This window comes from Phascolarctos cinereus, unplaced genomic scaffold (genome assembly GCF_003287225.1).
Source record: "Phascolarctos cinereus isolate Bilbo 61053 unplaced genomic scaffold, phaCin_HiC Scaffold_3;HRSCAF=262, whole genome shotgun sequence".
NCBI lineage: Eukaryota > Metazoa > Chordata > Mammalia > Diprotodontia > Phascolarctidae > Phascolarctos > Phascolarctos cinereus.
Window position 1 is genome coordinate 94,555,678 of NW_027555736.1, and position 25,065 is coordinate 94,580,742.

At 33.4% G+C, this 25,065-nt stretch overlaps 1 protein-coding gene and 1 pseudogene across 1 annotated transcript in view; one reads left to right on the top strand and one right to left on the bottom strand.

Annotated features, from left to right (window-relative positions):
- The window catches only part of ATRNL1 (attractin like 1), a 1,198,805-nt gene that overhangs the window by 533,196 nt on the left and 640,544 nt on the right, over window positions 1-25,065 (bottom strand). The window contains 1 exon segment of the mRNA XM_020988143.2: window positions 24,487-24,548. Within this exon segment, the coding sequence (XP_020843802.1) occupies window positions 24,487-24,548 (62 nt within the window).
- Window positions 1,198-1,628, top strand: LOC110209587 (small ribosomal subunit protein eS17 pseudogene; annotated as a pseudogene).

Below are 25,065 nucleotides of genomic sequence, written 5' to 3' on the forward strand. Positions count from 1 at the left end.
AGGACCATGGAAAGATAGCTAAAAATTAATTGAAAACTAAATAATTAATCCTAAAGAATGAGTGGGTCAACTAACAAATCATAGAAAGAATCAATAACTTCATCCAAGCGAATGACAATAATGAAACGACATACTAAAACTTACGGGATGCAGTGAAAATGGTTCTTAGGGAAATCTCTAAATGCTTACATGAATAAAATAAAGAAAGAAGAGATCAATGAATTGGGCATGCAACTAAAAAGAGCTAGAAAAAGAACAAATTAAAAATCCCCAATTAAATACCAAATTAGAAATTCTGAAAACCAAAAGAGACTAGTAAAATTGAACTTAAGAAAACTATTGAACTAATAAATAAAACTAAGAGCTAGTCTCATGGAAAAAAAAACAATAAAATAGACAAACCTTAGGTTAATTTGAATAAAAAAAGAAGAAAACCAAATTACCAGCATCAAAAATGAAAATGGTGAATTCCCCACCAATGAAGAGGAAATCAAAATAAAAATTAGGAGCTATTTTCCCCAACTGTATGCCAATAAATGTGACAATCTTAGTGAAATGGATGAATACTTACAAAAATATAAATTACCCACATTATGGAAGAGGAAATAAAATATTTAAACAACCCCATTTCAGAAAAAGAAATTGAATAAGCCATCAATGAACTCCCTAAGAAAAAATCTCCAGGGCCAGATGAATTTACAAGTGAATTCTATCAAATATTTAAAGAACAACTAATTACAATACTATATAAATTGCTTTGGAAAATAGGTGAAGAAAGAGTCCTAACAAATTCTTTCTATAATACAAATATGGTGCTGATACCTAAACTGGAAAGAACCAAAACAGAGAAGGAAAATTATAGACCAATTTCCCTAATGGATATAGATGCAAAAATTTTAAATAAAATATTAGCAAAGAGATTACAGGAACTTATCTTGAAGATAATACACTATGACCAGGTAGGATTTATACCAGGAATGAAGGGCTGGTTGAATATTAGGAAAACTATCAGAATAATTGACTATATCAACAACAAAACTAACAAATCATAAGATTATCTCAATAGATGCAGAAAAAGCATTTGACAAAATGCAGCACCTATTCCTATCAAAACATTAGAGAATATTGGAATAAACAGAGTCTTCCTTAAAATATAGCAACTATCAAAAATCATCAGCGAGACCCTCCGGCGCCAACATGGGTCTCGTTTGGACCAAGACCACGAAGAAGACGATGCAAGTTATCACCAAGAAGTACTACACCTGCCTGGACAATGACTTCCACACCAACAAGTGCTGTGCGAGGAGATCGCCATCATTCCCAGCAAGAAGCTCTGCAACAAGATCGCGGGCTATGTTACTCATCTGATGAAGAGGATCCAGAGAGGCCCTGTGAGAGGTATCTCCATCAAACTGCAGGAAGAGGAAAGAAAAAGGAGGGACAACTACGTCCCTGAGGTGTCTGCTTTGGATCAAGAAATCATTGAAGTGGACCCTGATACCAAAGAAATGTTGAAACTCCTGGACTTTGGCAGTTTGTCCAACCTGCAAGTTACCCAGCCCACGGTTGGGATGAACCTCAAAACACCAGGAGGAGGTGTTTCATATTTACTGCTTTCTTTCCAATAAACTTGGGAACCCCCCCAAAAAAAATCATCAGCGAGTGTTATATGTAAAGGGGATAAGCTAGAAGCATTTCCAGTAAGATCAGGGGTGAAACAAGGATGTCCATTATCACCACTGTTATTCAATATTGTGCTAGAAATGTTGGCTGTAGGAATTGGAGAAGAAAAAGAAATAGAATAAGTGAAAAAGAAACAAAGCTATCACTCTTTGCAGTTGATATGATGGCATACTTAGAGAATTGAGAATCAAGTAAAAAATTACTTGAAATAATAAACAAATTTAGCAAAGTTGTAGGCTAAATATTAGCATTTCTGTATATTACTAACAAAGCCTAACAGCAAGAGACAGAAAGAGAAATTCCATTTAAAATTACTGTACACATTATAAAATATTTGGCAGTCTACCTGCCAAAACAAAACCAGGAACTATATGAACACAAATACAAAACACCTTTCACACAAATAAAGTCAGATCTAAATAATTGGAAAAATATCAATTGCTCATGGGTAGGCTGAGCTAATATAAAAATGACTACTCTAACTAAATTTATTTATTTATTCAGCACTATACCAATCAAACTACCAAAATTATTTTATAGAGGAAGAAAAAACAATAACAAAATTAATCTGGAAGAACAAAAGATCCAGAATATCAAGAGAACTAATGAAAAGAAATGCAAGGGAAGATGGTCTAGCTGTACCAAATCTTAAATTGTATTATAAAGCAGCAATCATCAAAACTACTTGATACTGGCTAAGAAATAGCCAGTGGCGGATCAGTGGAACAGTTTAGGTATGCAAGACACAATAGTCAATGACTATAGTAATCTACTATTTGATAAATACAAAAACTCCAGCTTCTGGTATAATAAATCACTATTTAACAAAAACTGCTAGGAAAACTGGAAAATAGAGTGGCAGAAACGAGGCATAACCCATCTTACACCCTATACCAACCTAAAGTCAAAATGGGTATAGGGTTTAGATATAAAGACTCATACTGTAAACAAACTAGGAGAGTAAGGAATAGTTTACCTGTCAGATCTATGGAGAAGGGAAGACTTTATGACCAAACAAGTGATAGAGAACATTATGAAACATGGATAATTTCGATTACATTAAATTAAAAAGGTTTTGTGCAAACAAAGCCAATGTATCCACAATTTGGAGGGAAGTAGAAAACTGGGAAAGAGTTTTTATAACAGTATTTCTGATAAAGGCTTCATTTATAAAATATATAAAGAACTTAGTCAAATTTATAAGAATACAAGTGATTCCCCAATTGATAAATGGCCAACATATAGAAACAGGCAGTTTTCAGAGGAAGAAACTAAAGCTATCTATAGTCATATGAAAAAAAGTTCTAAATCACTATTGATTAGAGAAATTAAAACAACTCTGAGGTACAACATCACACCTATCAGATTGGCTAACATGACAAAACAGGACAGCAATAAACATTGGAAAAGATGTAGAAAAATAGTCTTTCACAATATGACTATTATGGAAGTGTTTTGCATGAGTACACAGGTATAACCTATAGCAAATTGCTTGCCTTCTCAATGAGGGTGGATGAGGAGGGAGGAAGGGAGAGAATTTGGAACTCAAAGTTTTAAAAATGAATGTTAAAAATTGACATGCAACTGGGAAATAAGATTTACAGGCAACAAGGTATAGAAATCTATCCTGCCCTACAGGAAAATAGAACTACGGGATGATTGAATGGGGGGTGATAGAAGAGGGCAGATTGAGGGAAAGGATAATCAGAAGCAAAGCACTTTTGAGGAGGGACAGAGTAAAAGAGAAAGAGAATAGAATAAACACAGGTAGAGGGAATAGGATGGAGGGAAATAGAGATAGCAATAGCAACTGTGAAAAAAATGAGGCAAGTTTCTCTGATAAAGACATCATTTCTCTAACATATAGAGAACTGTGTCAAATTTATAAAAATGGGAGCCATTCCCCAATTGACAAATGATCAAAAAATATGTTCAGTTTTCAGATGCAATAATTAAAGCTATCTATAGACATATAAAAATATTCTAACTCACTATTAATTGGAGAAAAGCAAGTTAATTCTGAAATACTACCTCATACTTATTAGATTATTATTATTTATTATTATAATTATTATTAGATTATATTATTAGATAACAGGACAGAAAAGGTAAATGACAAATATTGGAGGTGATGTGGGAAAACTGAGACATTAATGTACTATTGTTGGATTTGTTAATTGATTAAACTATTCTTTAGAGAAATTTGGAACTATGTCCAAAGGACTATAAAACCATGAATACACTTTAACACAGCAATACCACTACTAGGTCTGTATGCCAAAAGAGATAAAAAAAAAGGAAAAGGACCTTTATGTACAAAAATATTTACAGCAGATCTTTTCTGGGGCTAAAGAATTAGAAATTGAGAGGATGCATATTTAATTCAATCAACTTTTTAGTTGTGGTATGTAATTATGATGGAATACTATTGTACTATAAGAAATGATGAGCAGGATGCTCTCAGAAAAACCTAGAAAGATTTACATGGGTTGATGCAAAGTGAAATGTACTAAGTACAAAGTAACAGCAAAACTGTAAAATGATCAGCTGTGAATGACAGCTATTCTCAGCAATACAACAATCCATGACAACTCTGATGGACTTAGGATGAAAAATGCCATCCATCCCTAGAGAAAGAATTGATGGTGTCTAAACACAGAGTGAAGTACCTTTTCCCCCACTTTCTTTATTTTTCTTGAATTCCTTTTGTCTATGTTTTCTTTCACATGGCTATTATGGATATATTTTGCATGACTACACACATATAACCTATATGGAATTGCTTGCCTTCTCAATGAAGGGAGTGGGGAGGGAGAAAAAGAGAATTTTGAACTCAACATTTTAAAAACAAATGTTAAAAAAATAAGTAAAAAGGGCATCAAACTTTAAATTTAAAAAGTCCAGAAGCTGGGTGATTTCATTCATTCTTAACTTTCTACCAATGTAGGACTTCACCATCAGTATTTGTATCTAAATACTAAATACATCTTTGGGAGGAATAATGAAGGCAACCATGCCCTATTATTAGGGGACTGTCTAGTCATACTACATTTTTCAATAAACCCTTGGACACACAGTTTGAGTGTGAGCTATCTTTATTATTCCTGTGTATGGCTACTAATTTACATTAGAATCACTCATTTGGAAAGCATTTTTTTGCTAAATGCTGGGTAAAGACAGGAGAATCTGATCACTTATCATCCCTTCAATGAGCCAACTCCAAACTCTCCAAAATACTGAACCACAATTTGAGCCCAGCACTTTTGACTCCAAGGCTACCAGTATTTCAATATTCTACACTTTCTCCAAGGTCAAATCCTGAAAAGGAAAAAATTCTTTGAAGAACTTAACCAAACACCACATTAAGTCAACATGTACTGTGATACTCAGTGACTTTGATGTGAAGTTGGCATAATAAAGGTCAATGAAAAATATGCTGAAGTTACAATTCAGGCTAGCTAAGAAGATCGTGGAGTAAGGAAAAATATATTTGAGTTCTATCCAACAATTCTTCCACACAGTTCTAGAAAATGTACCAAATTGACTCCTGATTAGAAATAATAAGTAAAAAAAAAAAAGATGATACACTTTTCTATCCCAGGTAGACAAAAGAAGATTGGGAAGTTTGTGGATTTCTAGCTAGGAATAGCCACATGGACATTCCAGCACACAAAGAGGCCATGCATTAGGGAAAGAAGAGGTTCCTGTTCTACTATAAAGTTCCTGATCTTGTGCAAAGGTCTAGGAATAATTATGAACTCATAGCTCTGTTGCTCACTACCAGGTCTAGGTCACACATCAAGGGTGGAGAGTGAAATAACTTAAGAATCATTGAAAGCCATGATTGAAAAAAGAGCTTGGAAACCATATTTCAAGAAATCATAAAATAAAATTGTCCAGATCTCTTAGAGGGCAAAGAGGAAATAGAAAAAAAAATCCATCAGTCACCTCTTCCAAGAAATCTTAAATTAAAATTCCAAGAAACATGATAGCCAAGGGCAAGGAGGCAGAAAAAAGAATGCAAGTATCAGAGACATAGGCTCACACAAGATTTAGCAGCCACCACTTTAAAGGAAGGGAGAACTTGAAGGACTGTGATGGCAAAAGAAATAGGATCACAACCATAATAACTTGATCAAGAAAACTTTTTTTTTAAATAGTGGACTTGCAAATATTCCCAATGAAATGAGCAGAACCGTGCAGAAACTTGGCAGTGCAGGCACAAGGAGACAAGAGAAACATCAAAAGGTAAATATGAGTGAACAACCATAAGGAATTAGAAAAGGATAACCTATGTACATTCTAATATTATGAGAGAACACATGTGCCTTTCAGAGGCCTATCAGCAACAGCATTCATAGAGGGAGTTTGGACAGAGGACTTGAGAACGGATTTATAATATTTTGATGATCTTAAAAGAAGAGTAGAAATGGAGGGGAAGAGAAATCCACCAAATATGGTGAAAAGGAAATATCTCACATGTGGTGGGAAAATAGAAGTCTATTCAAACAAAGCAGAGAGGGTGGAAGAATGATCAGTACTTGAACTTCATTCTCATCTGAAATAGTCAAAGGAGAAAAGACTGCAAACGTGCACAGTTGGTTAAAGAAATACATTTCATCTAACAGGTAAATACAAGGGAAAGGAAATAAGCTAGAGTGAAGGAAGAATAAGAGTGAATATGGATTAAAGGAGGGATTACTGCTAAGCCAAATAAACTAAGGATGTACAAAAATATTTATAGTAGCCCTTTTTGCAGTAGCTAAAAAAATGGAAACTAAAGGATTGCCCATAAATTGGAAGGGGGCTGAACAAGTTATTGTATATGAATGTGATAGAATACTACTGTGATATAAGAAATGATGAAGAGCATTATGGTTCCAGAGAAACCTAAGAAGACTTAAATGAAAGGATACAGAGTTAAGTGAGAAGAACAGTAGAACAATTTATATAATAATAAAATGGTAAAGATAAACAACTTTGAAAAAATATTGAACTATGATTAATGAAGATTCCAGAGGACTCATGAGAAATATGACAGACAGGTGATAAATTCAGACAGAGTTCAGACTGAGGCATAATTTTTTGGATATGGCTAATACAGTAATCTAACTAGGGAGAATATAATTGATTCTCAAAGAGAAATAACTAGAGAATCAACTGTATGCATAAATTGAAATCATTGACTTGTTAAAGGTCAAAATCAATTCCTAAGTAAAAAGATTAATTTCAGAAGACTGTACTATTTTGGTAGTTCCAATCAGACTTGTTTAAACAGGCTGGTTTTTTCTGTAAAAGAGGAAATGGATCAAAGTAGATATCGATCCTGATTCTCACCATTTCTTAGAGAAGTTTAACTGACATAAAATAATTGTTACATTGATAAGTCCAAGAATCCCCTTCAGCCTGAAAATGCCTGATTTCTTTTCTATGAAGAGAGACATTCAACCAGTGATGATACAGATTTCAAGTACATGCAAATTTGCCATACATGTAAGAGAATGAAAAATTATAAGCAAGGTTACATCACAAAATTGTAAAAAGAAGTACATGGGAAAATGATTCTGTAAAAATCCTGGAATGAGAACCCATAAGCCAGATTATCTCAAGAACATTTACAGATGAAACTAAATGGAGAACAGATATGAAATAGGTTACACTTTTCCATGTTCTAGTGATTTATTCACATTTCTAATGAGTGTAGAACTAACACATTTTAGATTCTAAGCCCCTTGAGACACAGACTGTGTATTTTTGTTTTCTTACGCTCAGCATCTGCCATAGTTTCTTGTACACAGTAATAACTTTGTGTTTCTTATATTAAATTTCAGGAAATTTCAGGAAATTCCATGATCCCTACATAACAAATATATTTATTTATTCATGAGAATTCTTAGCATCAAGAAGGGTCTCTTTCTACTTTTTTACCCTATTCTGGATCTGGATCTGGATCTGAAGATTACATTTGATAAGAATGACTCAATAAGGCAGCCTCAAAACTCTTAATAGATAACAATAGCAAGGATACATAGAGACATCTAACAAGGGTGGATAACACATTAATGGGCATAGCTCTCCAGTTCTTCTAGTTATTCATGATGATGTTCTTAGCAATAGAAACACATATGAAATTGAAGAGTCTGTTAAGTCAATCAATCAATAAACATTTACTAAGTCACGCACTGTGCTAAGCATTGGGATAGAGAAAGTAGGAAAACACAGTCTCTGCCCTCAAGGAGTTTATAATCAAATGGGAGAGACAACATGCAAATACATACACAAAGCAAACTATACACAGAATAAATAGGAAATAACTAACAGAGGGAAAGCAGTAGAATTAAGAGGTATTGATAAAGGCTTCCTGTAAAAGACAGAATTTTAATTAGGACTCAAAGGAAGCAATCAAGTACTTCTTGATTGGCAATGACTTATATGGGGTTTATTAAATCACCAAAACCTCAGTGTATTTAGTCAGTCTGTGAAGTTGGCAGGGTTATATTACTTAAACTGGAATCTGAATGGGTTCTTTGTTGTTTTAGTCATTTTTCAGTCATGTACAACTTTTTGTGATCCCTTTCAGGGTTTTCTTAGCAAAGATACTGGAGTGGCAGTTTCCTTCTTCAAATCATTTTTTTTAACAGAATAGGAACTAAGGCAAGCAAGGTTAAATGACTTGCCCAGGATCACAGAGCTAGTAATTAAGTGTTTGAAGCTGGATTTGACCTTATAAAAATGAGTCTTTCTGATTCAAGCCCAGTGGTCTATCTACTACACCATCTAGCTATTCTTGAGTGGGCTACTTTTTTCTAAAAAACAATATCCCATTAATCTGCTATGTATATCTTTATCCTGGACGTCTATGTTATATACCCATGACTGGGAAATTCATACATCTCTTGAATTTCTACCTTTGATGTGGCCAAATCAGATCCTTAAAGCCTGAGCCCTGGGTAGAATTTATGTTGTTGACTATACGCCCCCTATTGAACAATGGAGACTCCCACTGCATGGAAGTAATTTGAAACTACATCATATCATTTCTTCAGGCTTCATTTCTCTTTCAGATGTTACCCAAAACTATGGCTTATGTGGTCCCCTTCATAGGGAATGAGGACATAAGAGGTTCCTTTTTTGACCTTCTCAGTAATTATTTTTAGTAAGAGATTAGAGTATGGAAAGATTGGGAGTGGGAAAATTGTGTGAACACACAATTGATCACCTTCTCCAAATCAGCTTGAATATTGAGAATTCTATCATTTTTTTCTACTACTAATGATTCTTATGCATGTGCCATAAAGAGATATTTTCTCTTTTTTCCCCTCTATTTCTACAAATCCTAATATTTATTGTTTAGATTTTCCTGCCTGCACTTGAGTTCTCATTTCCTTTCCCTGACAGTTTATTTTGCTTGTATGTTGTTTATACAAGCCTTCTCAAAGGCATAGAACAACTATTTAATAATATACATCACTATTATTCTTTTTTGGTCCTTATATTCTTAGAAGCCACATGGATATACTATGCAACATTCTGGTAACTGAAGCTAATGGTAACCATCATGACAGTACATTATATTGGAAATTGAAAGTATGCCCATTAATTAGGGAATGGCTGAACAAGTTGTGGTATATGAATGTAATGGAATACTATTGTGCTATGAGAAATGATGAGCAGGCGGACCTCAGAAAAACCTGGAAAGACTTATATGAACTGATGCTGAGTGAAATGAGCAGAACCAAGAGAATGTGGTATACAGTAACAGCCACATTGTGCTATGACTAACATTGATAGACTTAGCCCTTCTCAGCAATGCAAGGATCTAAGACATCTCCAAAGGTCTCATGATGGAAAATGCTATCCACATCCAAAGAAAGAACTATAGAGTTTGAATGCAGATTGAAGCATACTATTTGCTCTTTTTTTCCTTCTGTTTTGTTTTGTTTTCTCTTTCTTGTGGTTCCTCCTGCTGGTTCTAATTCTTCCTTACAACATCACTAATTTGAAAATATGTCTAATAGCAATGTATATGTATAACCTACATCAGATCATGTACGGTCTTGGGTAGGGAGGTGGGGAGGGAGGTTGGGGAAGAAAAATTTAAAACTCAAAAGTTTATAGAAGTAATTGTTGATAAATCAAAATAGATTTTTTAAAAAATGAAAAATGAAAAAAAAGATATTACATTATAAACACAGGGCAACATCACTTACGTGGTTGAAAATCCTCATGACCATGACCTCTCATTGAATGTCAGATATATACAGTCTTACATATTGACTCAGCAACAGAAATAATAGCATTCTAACAACTAAATGCCTAAATTGTTTAGGAACATATTCAAGGCAGTGCTAATACCTATATCTACTGTATTTACAGAAATACAATTAAGACTACATCCAATATCTGTATGTTCAAGTAAAAGTAAAATCGTACAATTAAATATTCCCTTACAGGACAATTTTATTAAACAATTTTATTAACTTTCTATTTTAAAACTTATTAGATGTAATTCCTCATGAATCTAGATCTCTCTTCAGTGGTATTAATTAGATTTAAAATTTTAATAACTAAAGAAGCTAGAATAGCTTCAATACTCTATCTTTTCTTGTCCCCTTGGATTATTACAATTCAGCTCAAGGACCAGCAATATTTCTTTACTGCTGTAAACAGGTTGCTCATTTCTTTGATGTCACTCATTTTGAGAATGCTATACCCATGGTGTCTGACAGGGATGGAGACTGGCAGGCTAAGAAAGCCATTTGTCATTTGTTATAACATACGATGACATTATTGCCATAAACAAACCTTCACTGTTTTTTTAACTTCACTTCACTAACCTTCACTCCACTATACCACATGCCTACATTTATAAAGATGAAGCCTCAGAGTTAACATTTGCTACAGGTTCACAGACTATGCCATGGGATGACAGAGCCATTTCTGTTATGAATGTAAATGAAGAAAGCATAATTTCAAGACCATTTGTCAGAGCTGAGTATGTACTCTAGCAGGTCTACTGTTAGCTTTCAAATTAAAGGATGATGGAACTGATTTCTATAAAAGGAAGTGATCAGGAGTAAAGGATGGGCACATGACAAACAGCTCTCAACAGTAGCTTATTTAACCTAAGAATGTAATTTATTAGCAATCCCTAAGAAAACCCTCCATCAAATAGAGATGGCTGTATTCAGAATATATGATAAGACACCTAATTGAAACCATTTCATCTTCATTCAGGAGCAAAGGACCTGAAGAAGTAAATGATTAAATGAAAATAATCAATGCTCTAAATAAATTGAATACATACATATATACACACATATGAAATAATATGCTAATTAATGTTTTACATACATGAAAAGTATGCATTCACCTGTATATCTTTTTGTGTATTTCCAGGCACACACACATAAGCACCTATGTACCCAAATTCAAAATGTATATGTCAACTGGTCAACATAATGATCAATGCATTTAATATAGATAAATGGATACTCCTCCATTTATCCAGCACAAAATACAGTTTTCCACATTGGTGAATTTTCTAGAGAACTAAAATCTGTTCTTTTAAGAGCCAAAACTATTATTTAAAAAAATCAGTTTGAATGGACATCTTTTCCCCCCAATTATGCAAATCTTTCTCCTTCAATAGGACCCACCAAATAAAATTTAAATTTTTCTTGATGATCAATATTTGAATATTTCAAAACACCCATGTGATTTCACTGATGTGAATACTGCTTCCACTGGTACTGCTGCTACTGCTTCCACTTCTAGATCATATTCCTTCTATACCTTAATAAATAGGTTTATGGATTATTGCAGTAAACAAGATTCACCATCTGATGGCTAACTATAAAATTAGTCATGCTGGTCCTCAGATTATAGCCAATTTTAATGTTCATACCTGAAGAATTTCTCATTTGGTACAACTTTCCTGGGCCTTTAATTCATTGATATGGCTTCCAGGAATCCACGATCACCATCACACTACATGTAGGCACTGGAAGATTGTGGTCAGAGATATCATTATGAATAATAATTATTCTAATATTATGTAGTATATAAAGCCTTTAGAGGCTATGTTAAAAGCTTGATATTAGCTCAGATTCTTAAAATCTAGCCAATAGCTTCCTAATGTTCAGACTCCTTAACAGTCTGCCCAATATGACAGATGTTCTAATGACCTGTGTCTTTGGCTGAAAGAAGGCTTGGGTCAAATTCTTTTGGGCAGGACCCATGTGTTGTGATTTTTGGGGCCCCAGCACCCCAGGACCTCTAAACCTCAACATTTTAGTGGCCCATACAGGGAAACTGCCTAACCCTAAGTTCTTCTGCAGCCAAGACTGGAAGGTATGTAAGCTTCCCTCCAAACTCTTGCTCTGAAGTTGGGGTTGCCCTCCAAGCACCAATGCTTGGAGATGCTTTTCAGGCAGACAGTTATGAAGCTATCCCACACTCAGCCTGACGCTCTCAAGCTCTCAGTCTTCTGGGTCGGTTCGAGGCCACGGACATGGGTACACCTTCCGTAGCATAGGACAGATGCCCTATCCAGAACTATATGCCCAATTCTGTCAATTCTTTCAGTGCTAGGGAATTGTGGAAAACTGCAGTTGCTTTTTGGTTCCCTGAGGCTTACTTATTCCCTTCCCTCTATACCCCTGATTCCTTCATCATGGAGGTTCCAGGGAAAAGTTAAAACAGCTAAAATTATCTTGGCAGATTCTGGAGGTTTTGTGATCAATCATTAAGGAGTTTTGAAACTCCTTCTTACAACTCTGGATACTCCCTTGTCCTACTCCCTTCCCTTGAGTCAACAGGGTATCTGCTAATCCCTCTCCTAGGAGAAGAGAAGAGAGTTTCACCCTTTCCCCCCTCACCTTTGATTTTGCCCTCCCCCACCTGGGAAAGGAAGGTGGGGAGGGGGTCAGCAGTTACATCACTGGCCCCACTGGCAATGGCTTTGGGCCATAGGGCAACCTTTACTTGGAAGCATCAGCCAGGTTCAGCATATCCTGCTCAAAATAAAGAAGCTGGCCTCTGAACTTGGGTGAGCATACTCCTTTTAAAATTATAGCTTTAACTGTTAATAATGAGATGTTGATTCTCTGTGTAAAGTAATTTGGAAATGCATTTAACAAAACTGAAGTCACCCGATTGGTAATGGGACTATAGGAGCAGAGTAATAAGAATGATAAAGTGTCTGAAGTTTATGATATATGAGGACTGGTTGAAGGAACTGGGAATATTTAGCATGGAGAAAAGAAAACAGGAGAGATACGAGAACTTAATTCATGTATTTGAAGGTTTGCTCTTTTCTGATTTGTTTCCATAGGACAGCTTTGGGAGTAATGGACGAAATTTCTAGAGAGGCACATTTAGACTCAACTATAAGGGAAACTTCCTAAAAATTGGAACACTCTAAAAATGGAATTGGCTGTTTCAGGAGGTAGTGGCTCAGTGGACATCTTCAAGCAAAATCTGAATGATTAGCTCACATGTGTATTACCAAAGGAATTCTTGTTCACATAAAAGTGGGACTAGATGGCCAGTGAGGTCCCTTGCAAACCTGATATTCTATAATTCTTTTAAGGACACAGCTCATATTCCAGGTTGTCCATGAAGTATTCCTTTCAAAGCATAGCCCACAATACTCTTCCAATTGTTTATTGCTATTATTCATGCTACACTTCTCATTAAGTGTTATTTTCTTAAGAATATATGACCTGCTTCTCAATTAGAACTGCTTTTGAGGATCTTTCAGTCAAAAACAAAAAATTCCCCATAGCACCTAGTACATAGTAACTGCTGAGTAAATATTGACTAATTGAATGACAAATCATTTATATTTGGCTTAGGAACATGTGTGCATTTTAAATTTTAATCTACTTGATATCTCTGATTTTAACACTTTGATGGTAAGTATCTAGGTATCCTAGAGATTCTTATTTTTACCATTCATTGACTTTAAAATTAATACAAAACAAAACAACACATAGATCAGCTTCATTTTTAAACCTCCCAGCTCAGATTCTGACTATTCTGGGTTAAAGATTCTGTTGGATAAGTTTTTTTAAATTTAAAATATACATTCTCCCTTACTCCTCCCCTAAAATCACTCCATCTCCCTTAAAAATCAATCTTGAGATAGTCTTATAGGAACCTTAAGTATATATATTCTTCAAAATAGTTTACTCACAAAAAATTGTATCATTATATTAGCTATAATTATAGAAATTTCATTTTAAGTTGAAAATACAGATTAATATGAAATAATTTTAAATATCTGATACTATAAATGTGCTGAAAAATCATAACAAAAATTAGCAATGATTATTTTAATTTCATTTATTTATTATTCCTTTTTCTTTTGTAAACACAGGAAAAAATACACAAAAATAGAGGACCAATTAACATCAAAGTCAAACAAATAAAAAAGAAATTTCAAGTTTTGTTATGATATATGACATTTTCATGTAAAAATATTTGTAATTTAAAACTTTGAAAAACAAAAATGAAAAGTGATTCAAATATTTTTGTCTTTCACATGTTTAAAATCAGTATAAATACCATTAGTAAATTGCCAAATTTAAACTGCATTTATTTTTGCAATTTTGTAAACAGTTTTAATATGTTCCTTAAAGATCTATAAGCTACATTTTATTAATAGTCTCACTAACTAGTACCCTGCAGAGACTTTGAGTACAAAATTTCAATGCACAAAAACTACATTTAGATTCTACTTCCTGGAGCCAGGATGGCAGAGTAAGCAGGAAATTGCTATAGCTCTCTCATATTCTCCTCCAAGCAACCATAAAATAGTGTCTCAGAACAAATCATGGAACAGCAGAGCCAGCAGAAAAAATGGGGTGAAGGGACCTTTTAGCCTGGGAGGATCAGCAAGAAAGGTCTATCTCACTCTGGTAAAAGGGACTTCTAGGACAGGAGGTATCTCAGGAAGCCAGCAGCAATCTCACCAGCAAACCAGTGGGAGATACTGTACCCCACTATGGTGGAGTAGGCAAATGCCAATTGCAAGACCTTCCATGTGCCTTAGCATAGCCAGGGGAACTGGCAGGCTCCAACTCTGAGAACCATCACATGCCTCAGCATAGCCTTGGGCAAACAGGAATCCTTTAGCTTGACAAAAAAGTAGACCAGACTGCTGCACAATTCAGCACAAAACAGGACAAACAGGCAGACTTCAGTGGCCAGACCTCCATGTGCTTCAGTGTAGCCCCAGGGAAATACAGAAAAACCCCACTGGGCCTCAGCACACACCAGACAACTAGGACCCCAGCTCAGGACCAGGTAAGCTGCCAGTCCCCTTATGGCCTCTAGTAGCAGAAGCCAGCTGTCCATACCATCAACAGAGCACCAGACACAAGGGTCCCTTGGGGGCCCCAGGGCAACATCAGTACAGCACTAGGTAAAAAGCCAGGGCTTGCAACTACTAGCAGTAGCTTGAGACAGAGCCCTTTCCAGCCTGGCAGCAGAGATCAAATTTAAAAGAAAGGAAAAAAGGTAAAAAAAAAAACTTGGAGAAAGAAAGAAAGAAAGAAAGAAAGAAAGAAAGAAAGAAAGAAAGAAAGAAAAGAAAGAAAGAAAAAAGAAGAAAGAAAGAAAGAAAGAAAGAAAGAAAGAAAGAAAGAAAGAAAGAAAGAAAAAAAGAAAGAAAGAAAGAAAGAAAGAAAGAAAGAAAGGAACCTGACCATAGAAAGTTATTATGGTGACAGGGAAGACCAATATACAAACTCAGAAGAGGACAACAATGTCAAAACACCTATAGGCAAAACCCCAAAGAAAAACAGGAAGTGGTCTCAAGCCCAGAAAGAACTTATAGCTTAAAAAATAGCTTAAAAATAATATGATAGAAGATAAATTGGGAAAAGAACAGCTTGGAAAACTGCTTAAAAAGTAGAATTGGCCAAATAGAAAAGGAGATACAAAAATCCACTGTAGAAAACAACTCCTTAAAGAGTACAATTGGTCAAATGGAAAAGAAAGTACAAAAGCTACTTGAGGAAAACAATACCTTAAAAGTTATAATTGGGCAAGTGGAAGCTAATGACTCTATGAGACATCAAGAATCAATCAAAAAAATTCAGTAAGATCAGAAGTGAATCAAGGATGACCGTTATCACCACTATTATTTAATATAGTACTAGAAATGTTAATTATAGCAATGAGAAGAAAAAGAAATTAGAATAGGCATTGAGGAAACAAAACTATCACTCTTTGCAGGTGATGACTTATAGAATCCTAGAACATGAAATAAAAAATTACTTGAAATAATTAACAACTTTAGCAAAGTTGCAGGATATAAGATAAACCCACATAAATCATCATTTCTCTTCAGGGCTTCTTGCAACCTCAAATGTGTTGCCCCTAAAGTGCTGCTTTAGGTAACCAAAAAAGCCCAGCAGCAAGAGATAGAAAGCAAAATTCCATTTAAAATAACTATAAACAATATAAAATACTTAGAAGTGTACCTGCCAAGACAGACCCAGGAACTATATGAACACAATCACAAAACTTTTCACACAAATAAAGCCAGATCTAACTAATAGGAAAATATCAATTGCTCATGGGTAGGCTGAGCCAATATAAAAAAATTACAATTGTGCTTAAACTAATTTATCTGTTTAGTGTCATACTAATCAAACTACCAAAAATTATTTGATATAGCTAGAAAAAATAACAACAAAATTCATCAAGAAGAACAAAAGGTCAAACATATCAAAGGAATTAATGAAAAAAATACAAAAGAAAGAAAGTGGCCTAGCAATACCAGGTCTCAAACTATATTATAAAGCAGTAATCATCAAAACTATCTGATACTGGTAAGAAATAGAGTGATGGATCAGTGGAATAGATTAGGTACACAAGATAGAGTAATCAATGACTATTGTAAGCTAGTATTTGGCAAACCCAAAGACCTCAGCTTCAGGGATAAGAACTCATTATTTGACAAAAACTTCTGGGAAAACTGGAAAACAAAAGGACACAAACCAGTTATAGACCAATATTTCACACCATATACCAAGATATGGTCCAACTGGGTACATGATTCTGACTTAAAGGGTCATACAGCAAGCAAATTAGAAGAGCAAGGAATACTCTACCTATTGTTAGATCTATGGAGAGAAGAATTCATGATCAAACAGGAGTTAGAGAGCATTATGAAATGTAAAATATATAATTTTGATTATATTAAATTAAAAAACTTTTGTACAAACAAAACCAGCAAAATCAGGATCAGAAGGAAAGCAGAATCCTTACAGCAAATGTCTCTGATAAAGGCCTCATTTCTCAAATATGTAAAGAATTGAGTCAAATTCATAAGAATACAAATTCATTCCCCAAATGATAAATGGACAAAGGATATGAAAAGGCAGTTTTCAGATGAAGAAATCAAAGCTATCTATAGGCATATGAAGAAGTCCTCTAAATCACTTTTGATTAGAGAAATGCAAATTAAAACAACTCTATGATGCCACCTCATACCTATCAGATAGGCTAATATGATGAAAAAGGAAAATAATAAATGGTAGAGAGGATGTGGGAAAATTGGGACACTGATGCACAGCTGGTGGAGTTGTGAACTGATCCAATCACTCTGGAGAGTGATTTGGAACCATGCCCAAAGGGCAACCAAACTGTATGTACCCTTTGATCCATCAAAATACCACTACTAGGTCTCTAACTCAAAGAGATCATAAAAAAGGAAAAGGACTTAAATGTGAAAAAATATTATAGCAGCTATTTTTGGTGCCAAAGAATTAGAAATTGAGGGGATGCCCATCAATTGAAGAATGGCTGAATAAACTGTGGGTATATGAATGTGATGCAATACTATTGCTCAAGAAGAAATGATGAACAGGCAGATTTCAGAAAATTGTATGAAATGATGAAAAGGGAAATGAGCAGAACCAAGAAAACATTGTACACAGTATCAGCAACGTTGTGTGATGAACAACTATGAATGACTCAGCTCTTCTCAGCAACAAAATGATCCAAGAGAAGTACAAAGGACTCATGAAGGAAAATGATATCCATATTCAGATAAAGAACTGATGTACTCTGAATACAGATTGAAACATTTTTTTCACTTTATTCTTTCTCATTTTTAAAAATTTTTGAACTCTTTCTTCTTTCACAACTGGGACTAATGTGGAAATATTTTTTCATGGCTAATCTTTTATTTTTAAAAATTATGTTTTTGCATAACAAAAACAGAAAAGTCCTTTGCTTTTTGAATTTTGAAAATAATTATATTTTTAGTTCAGGATATTATTATAACCAAAAGACATTACTATCTCTCTGTTTTTGGGTTATGTGTGATCACTTCACATTTTCTTGAGTATTATTATTGTTTTTTTTTTTCATGGAGATATTTGGAACTTGTCCATTATTGAAGCACTGTCAATGTTGTTTTGTCAGCTATTACCTATCCACAGCAGCATACGATGATACTTCCTACGGTTATCAAATAGTATCTCTGTTCAGTCAAGGTATACTAAGGGTTTATCTTTGGTAGGGAAAAATGGCCTACACTACTCTAAAACATTAGTTATGTCACATTATTACTGGATAATGGTGCTACTAACTCCCACTATGACTGCAAATTAATTCTAGTGATTAAGTTTTCATGTGTTATATCAAACACAGTTTCTAGATCTTCAACACTATTGATCTGAAATAGTTAATATATTCATTTTAATATTGTTCACATTCCCTGGAATATTGTGTGTCAAAGGTGAAGAATTTCAATCAGATTCAATTTATTTTATGCTTCTTTAAGATTTAACATTTTTAAAGGCAGCTGTGTGGCACAGTGGATAAAGCACTGGCCCTGGAGTCAGGAGGACCTGAGATGTGTGTGTATACACACACATACACACACACACACACACATACACACACGTGTATGTATATGTGTATATATGTGTATGTATATATGTGTGTGTATGTATATGTAACATATACACACATATATACATATATATATATAAACATTTTTATAACTCAGATTTTTGTATATTTTAATCCTACAACAAGTTAGCAGACATTTTCATATAAAGATTCAACTTTTTTTGCCCCTAATTCTTGTAACCTTCTGATTACTATTATTCTCTTGGTTGTTGTTTTGTCTTATCTTACTCCAAAAGTATAACCCTTTCTACTTTCTTTCTATTTTCCCCCATATGACACATCAGGAAATATATTTTACTTTTTCATTAAATTACTATTTTGATTTATTATTTCTCTTGCACATGGAAGGAAGGATTGGGACATAATAAAAAAAAGTTAGATCTGAAGATGTCTTTAAATATTACTTGCTAATTGTGTCATTTCATTAAGTTATTTCAATTCTTTGAAATTCCATTTCTTCATTCCCCCCTCACCCCAAAAATGATGGGATTTAACTAGATCATTCTAGATTCCTTTCAGTTAAATTCACTGATGCAGGTATGTTTCTTTGGACTCAGAATGTTTTAGGAGACTGATTGAACTGATTCCTATACAACATGAAGGTAGAAAAAATAGAGCATTAAAGGCAGATTAATTTAGCCAGTAAACAGAATATAATTCAAGTAATCTGAGTAATGTCACTTTTATCAAATATTTGAACTCTTTTTCACTGAGATATAGGCAAATAATCTTGCAGTAAAGAAATTATAGTATTAGAAAAAGTTCTAAACCAAAATCCTATTAATTCAATAAGTTTAATCCAATTATTTGCTATTGAATTATTAAATGAATTCAATATTTTAATCCTATTAATGATGAAACAGGAACTGGGCTAAAGGTAACATTTCATGAGGAGACTTCATAGATAGTGAAAATTATTACTGAAAGTAAGATTGAGGAGTGAAGTGGATGATGCTTCAAATAACTGAAAGGAAAAAAAAAACTTTTCACGTATCAAGTATCTTAGAAACACCCATTAATATACATTTTCTATGGCAATTATGCATCTTTCTAATGTGGTAATCAAAGCAGATGACCTAAGCACATCTATGAGGTAATACACTATTAACCTAGTTAGAGTTACAGACTGTATTGAAAGTAATAAAAAGCATTTAATTTTGAAAATATTCAAAAATTGAGATGATAAAGCTATTTATTTTTGCGATAATATGATGATATTCTTGAAAAATCTGAAACACTCAACTAGACAGTTAGTTGAAACAATAATTTTAGCAAAGAAGCAGGATATGAATCAACATAAATCATCAGTATTTCTACATATTACAAATAAAACTCTGCAAGAAGAGACAGTAGAAATACCCCATTTAAAACAACTCTAGAACATATAAAATGCCTGAAAGTACACCTGCCAAAACAAACCCAGGAATGATGTAAATGAAATGATGAGAAAAATTTTATACAAATAAAATCAGATTTAAATAATTGGAGAGATCTTAATTGTTCAAGGGTAGACAGGGATAATATAATTTAAAAAATGACAATTTTACCCCAACTAATTTATATGTTCAATGCCTTCTAAATTAAATTAAAAAAAATTATTTTACTGAATTAGAAAAAATAACAAAATTAATTTGGAAAAAACCAAAAAGTCAAGAATATGAAGAGAAATAATGAAAAAAAGTATAAAGGAAGGGCCAAGTGATGAATGTTGGAGAGGATGTGGAAAAATTGAGATGCTAATTCATTGTTGGTGGAATTTTAAAATGATCCAACCATTTTGGAAAGCAATCTGGAATTTTGCCCTAAGAGTTATTAAACTACATATGCTCTTTTATCTACTATTACTTGGTTTATTTCCAAAGATGATTAGGGGAAAAGGAAAAGAACCTATATGTTCTAAAATGTTTATAGCAACTCTCTTTGTGGTGGAAAAGAACTGGAAATTGCAGAGGTGCCCATCAATTGGGGAATGGCTGAAAAAGTTGTGGTATGTGATTGTAATGGAATACTACTGTGCTATAAAAAATGATGAGCTCAATGATTTTAAAAAAACATGGAAAGATTTGCGTGAAATAATGAAGAGCAAAATCAATAGATCCAAGAGAACATCGTACATATAACCACAATATAGTTTTAAGATCTTTGAATGAATGTTATTTTGTCTATTATAAATACCCAAATTAACTACAAAAGACATGAAGAAAGATGCAGTCTCCCTCCAGAAAAAGAACTGATAAATAGTAGAATGCATGTGTGTGTTGTGTGTGTGTGTGTGTGTGTGTGTACTTATTAGTGTCTAATGACAGCCATTTCTAGGGCAGGAGGTGGGGAAGGAAGAAAAAAGAAAAAAAAACAAATTTACAGATAATTTTGTATATTTAAAAGAAATAACAAGTTGTGCATTGCATATTTGTGGTTTTATGTACAATCATCTTTTTATTGCACTATATTTTGGAAATTATTGTTTTATTCCATAAATTAAAAACAAATGAAAAAATAAAAAGTTCTTAAAAATTGAGGCTTTTTGATAACTCAGATTCACCTACTCTTTGGATTCAAATTTATGAGGTTTTATTATATTACTTCTCAATGTTCAACTCTTCTATGATATATCAAATAATTCTAGAATCTTTAGATTTGTATGGGATCAGAGAGATTATTTCAGTTCCATCATTTTATAGACTAAGACACTGATACTTAGGAAAAGTGATTCACCAGAGACCTTAAATCTAGGCCAGCTCAGAGATGAGTATAAAATTTTGCAAGAGTGTTTGTGTACGTTCTTCAAACAAAGATTTCTCTCAACAAGTTAATTGCTAGGGACACTCGTGGTATAGGGCAATTTTTGCCAGGGAAATTACCCTCCTCTATGGCTGATCACCCTGTAACCACAGTTTTTTGGAAAGCTTTCATACTCACCTTTCCCACTTATAACAATAGAGTCTATAATACTAGAAACAATGTTGATAACATATATTATTGACCTGAAAGAACGATGACTATTACTGTATATCTTGATGCCCAGGGACTAAAAGGTAAGAGAACTGCCTAATGGTTAACTCTTACAAAGTACCAGCACAACAGTAATTATCATTGAAATATTTGAGTAAACTTTGTTCAAATCATTTTGGGTATCTAAAATTTTATAGTTAATTTAACTTTGTTTCAGCATATTTTTCTACCTTAAAAACTTTCTAACTTAGTGATGTGGCATAGAAAATAAACTTTAAAATATTCTGGGCATTTTATTCCTCAACAATAAAACAGATTTAAAACAATTTACATTTCATTGCTTTAAGAAATTTAAATGACAAAAACACCTATCAAACATATTTTGTCCTGCACAACAATTAGAACATTTTACTTCACTCCATATCTAATGACAGTCTAAATAAACAGAACCATCATTAAGACAAGGTGCACATTAACACCAAATTTCTTTTACTAAATAAAATAGCTATTGAATTTAAAGGAGCTAACAATTTTTAAAACTCAAAGGGGGAAGCCTAAACATATTTATGGAATATGCATATATATTCAGCTTTGTGAATTTTTATAAGATACCTGAACTTTTCAGAATTGTTCAATCCAACATTATTTTGCATCAAAGAATAGTTCTATTTTTATACATTAAGAATATTCATTCAATTGTAACTTCTATTAGTATCCACAAACATATTGTAACTCAGCTAATAGCTTTAAAGGGTTCATTTCTATTCAGAATAACAAAGGTACAAAATGTCCAATGTTTTGGATCATTTCTACAATTGAATCTTTTTAGAAGAAAAAATTTAAATATAATTAAAACTTTGCACTATTTTAATGTAATGCTATTTTGTTCTCTTAAGTATTGTTTTCCTTAGTAGAATGTGTACCATGGAAAAGGAATATAATGGAGACAGTATGATTAAAATGCTTGTATGTGAATCCCATGTGGCAGTAATGAATGACAACATAGCATAAGAAAATCTAACTTCAAATATAGACTTTACAAAAACTGTCAAAAACTGTCACCTTGAACTTTTTTTTGTTAATCTACAAAATAGGGATAAAATACTTGCAGTAACACTTAGTAGGGCTGTTGTGAGGAAAATACTTTGAAAGCTATAAAGTTTATATAAATGAGTTACTATTATTTTGTATTATAATTATCTGTGTTTATGTTTCATCACCCCTTACTAGATTTTAAGTTCTTAAAGGTAGGGAATGGGTATTTATCTGGTATACTGTTGGACTTGAAGTTGGAGGGACATGAGTTAAGTCAGGGCCTCAGATATTTATTAGCTGTGTAACTCTCAGCAAGTAACAACTTCTCTTTGACTCCATTTCCTCATCTATAAAATTGAAATGGACTTGATGATCTTTAAAGAGTCTTTTCTAGGATGAAATCCTATGATCCCATGATTATGTATGTACATACATGCACACATACACAGACACACACATGCATATATATGTATATATAATATATAGTATATACATGTTATATATATACACATGTATATATGTATGTGTGTATATATATACACATTATATATATATACACATGTATATATGTATGTGTGTATATATATATACATTATATATATATATACATATGTATATATGTATGTGTGTGTGTATATATATATATATATATATACTGAGCCACTGATTTAATTGGTATAGTGAGCATCCAGTGAAGAACTTCCTTTACTGATGCAAATCAATGCCTTCAAACTAATTTATAGTCTTAAACAGTTGACTGGGACATTGAGAGACTTGCCTAGGGTCACCCAGCCAGTATGTACCAAAGGTAAAATATGAACACAAATCTTCCTGACTCTCTTTATCCACCATATCACACTATACAGAGTAGATGTTTAATGCATTTTGGCGGTGTTGTTGAATAAAAGAAAGAATGTGTTTGTGTGTATGTATGGAGAATGAGAGAGAGAGAGAGAGAGAGAGAGAGAGAGAGAGAGAGAGAGAGAGAGAGAGAGAAAGTCTTGTCTTCTACTGATCAAACCTCTCATCTTAAGAAAACTTTGTGAGGATGAAAGAAGACTTAGACTTAGGGTCAACATGAGACTTGTCCTCAAGAAGAGCTGTCACCTACCTCTAAGAACCACTTGATATTTTCCTGTTTGGCCTGAGACAGAAAAACTAGGAACAATGAGTAGAAGTTGTTGAGAGGAAGGGAGAAATTTGGTCCCAAACACAGAGTAGGCTGCCTATGGAGGTGGTTGGTCCCCCTTGCTGGAAGTCTTAACCCAAAGTCTGGATAAGCAATTTTCAGTTGTGTTATATAACTGACACATTTCATGCATCAGCTGGACTACATGACCCCTTAGGTCCTTTTCAGTTCTAAAATTCCACGATTCTCCTATCTCTCATGTAACAACACATTTAGCATGTCTACATCATAAACTTCTTGAGGGTAGAGATTATATAAAATAATTTCTTTTCTGTTTCTAATAAGGTCTAGCACAGTAGGAATTCTATAAACATTTGAAATAAATTAATTTGAATTAACTTAGGTGTGTCTACTCATAGTCCTTGAAATATATGCAGTTTGAAATCATCTAATTTAGATGCCTACAAACTACCTAAGCTAAAGAACCCATATTTCTGCAAACTCTTTTCCACAAAAAAAACCCAAACTATTTCTCGTTATATTATAGAACAGTAAGATCTTCTATAAGACAAGGCAACTTAGAGTTTAAGATTTCCTCTGCTCAATGAGGTGTGCACTTAAGTGAATAAATGCTTTCAAGGTATGAAGCATGATATTTTAAGCTTAAAGAATTTCTAAATGACATAAAATATTGACAGGACATAAATCACAATGCAGGCTTAACAAGTCAAAAGTCAGCAAAAGCAATTTACCTGAAGAAGGTGACAAAGAATTGCACAAGATCCATGATAGTATTGTGCTGTGAAAACGCAATCTGTAAATCAAAATAAAAGCAAGTATAAAATTTAGTAAATCTGTCCTTTCCCTTTAGGTTTCTAAGATACTCTAAAATTGGCACTATTTTTAAAACACTTGGTTTTATAATAGGAAGTTCATTTGTATCAGATTATTAGGGTATTAATTTGCATACTGCTAATCATATGTGGATCTTCATAAAACATTTGCAAATAATTATATAGTCTGTACTCTTTGTACATCCTTCACCATCAAACATTGATGAGTCAATGAGATTTTTTTCACATAAATAAGAACAAATGAATAACAGATTCATTCAAAACTTATAATGGATGAAATAAACCCTGTAAAAGACTGATATAATTATTTTCTCCATCTAATATCTTAGGATACTTTCCTGAGATATTTCAAAACATAAATAATAAAATCCCATTTAAAAGCATGGGAATAATTTTCAACTAACAAATATATTTTAAGTGCAACAACTATCATGCCCATTAATTCTTGCATGAAGAAGAAATGTACACATCATACAT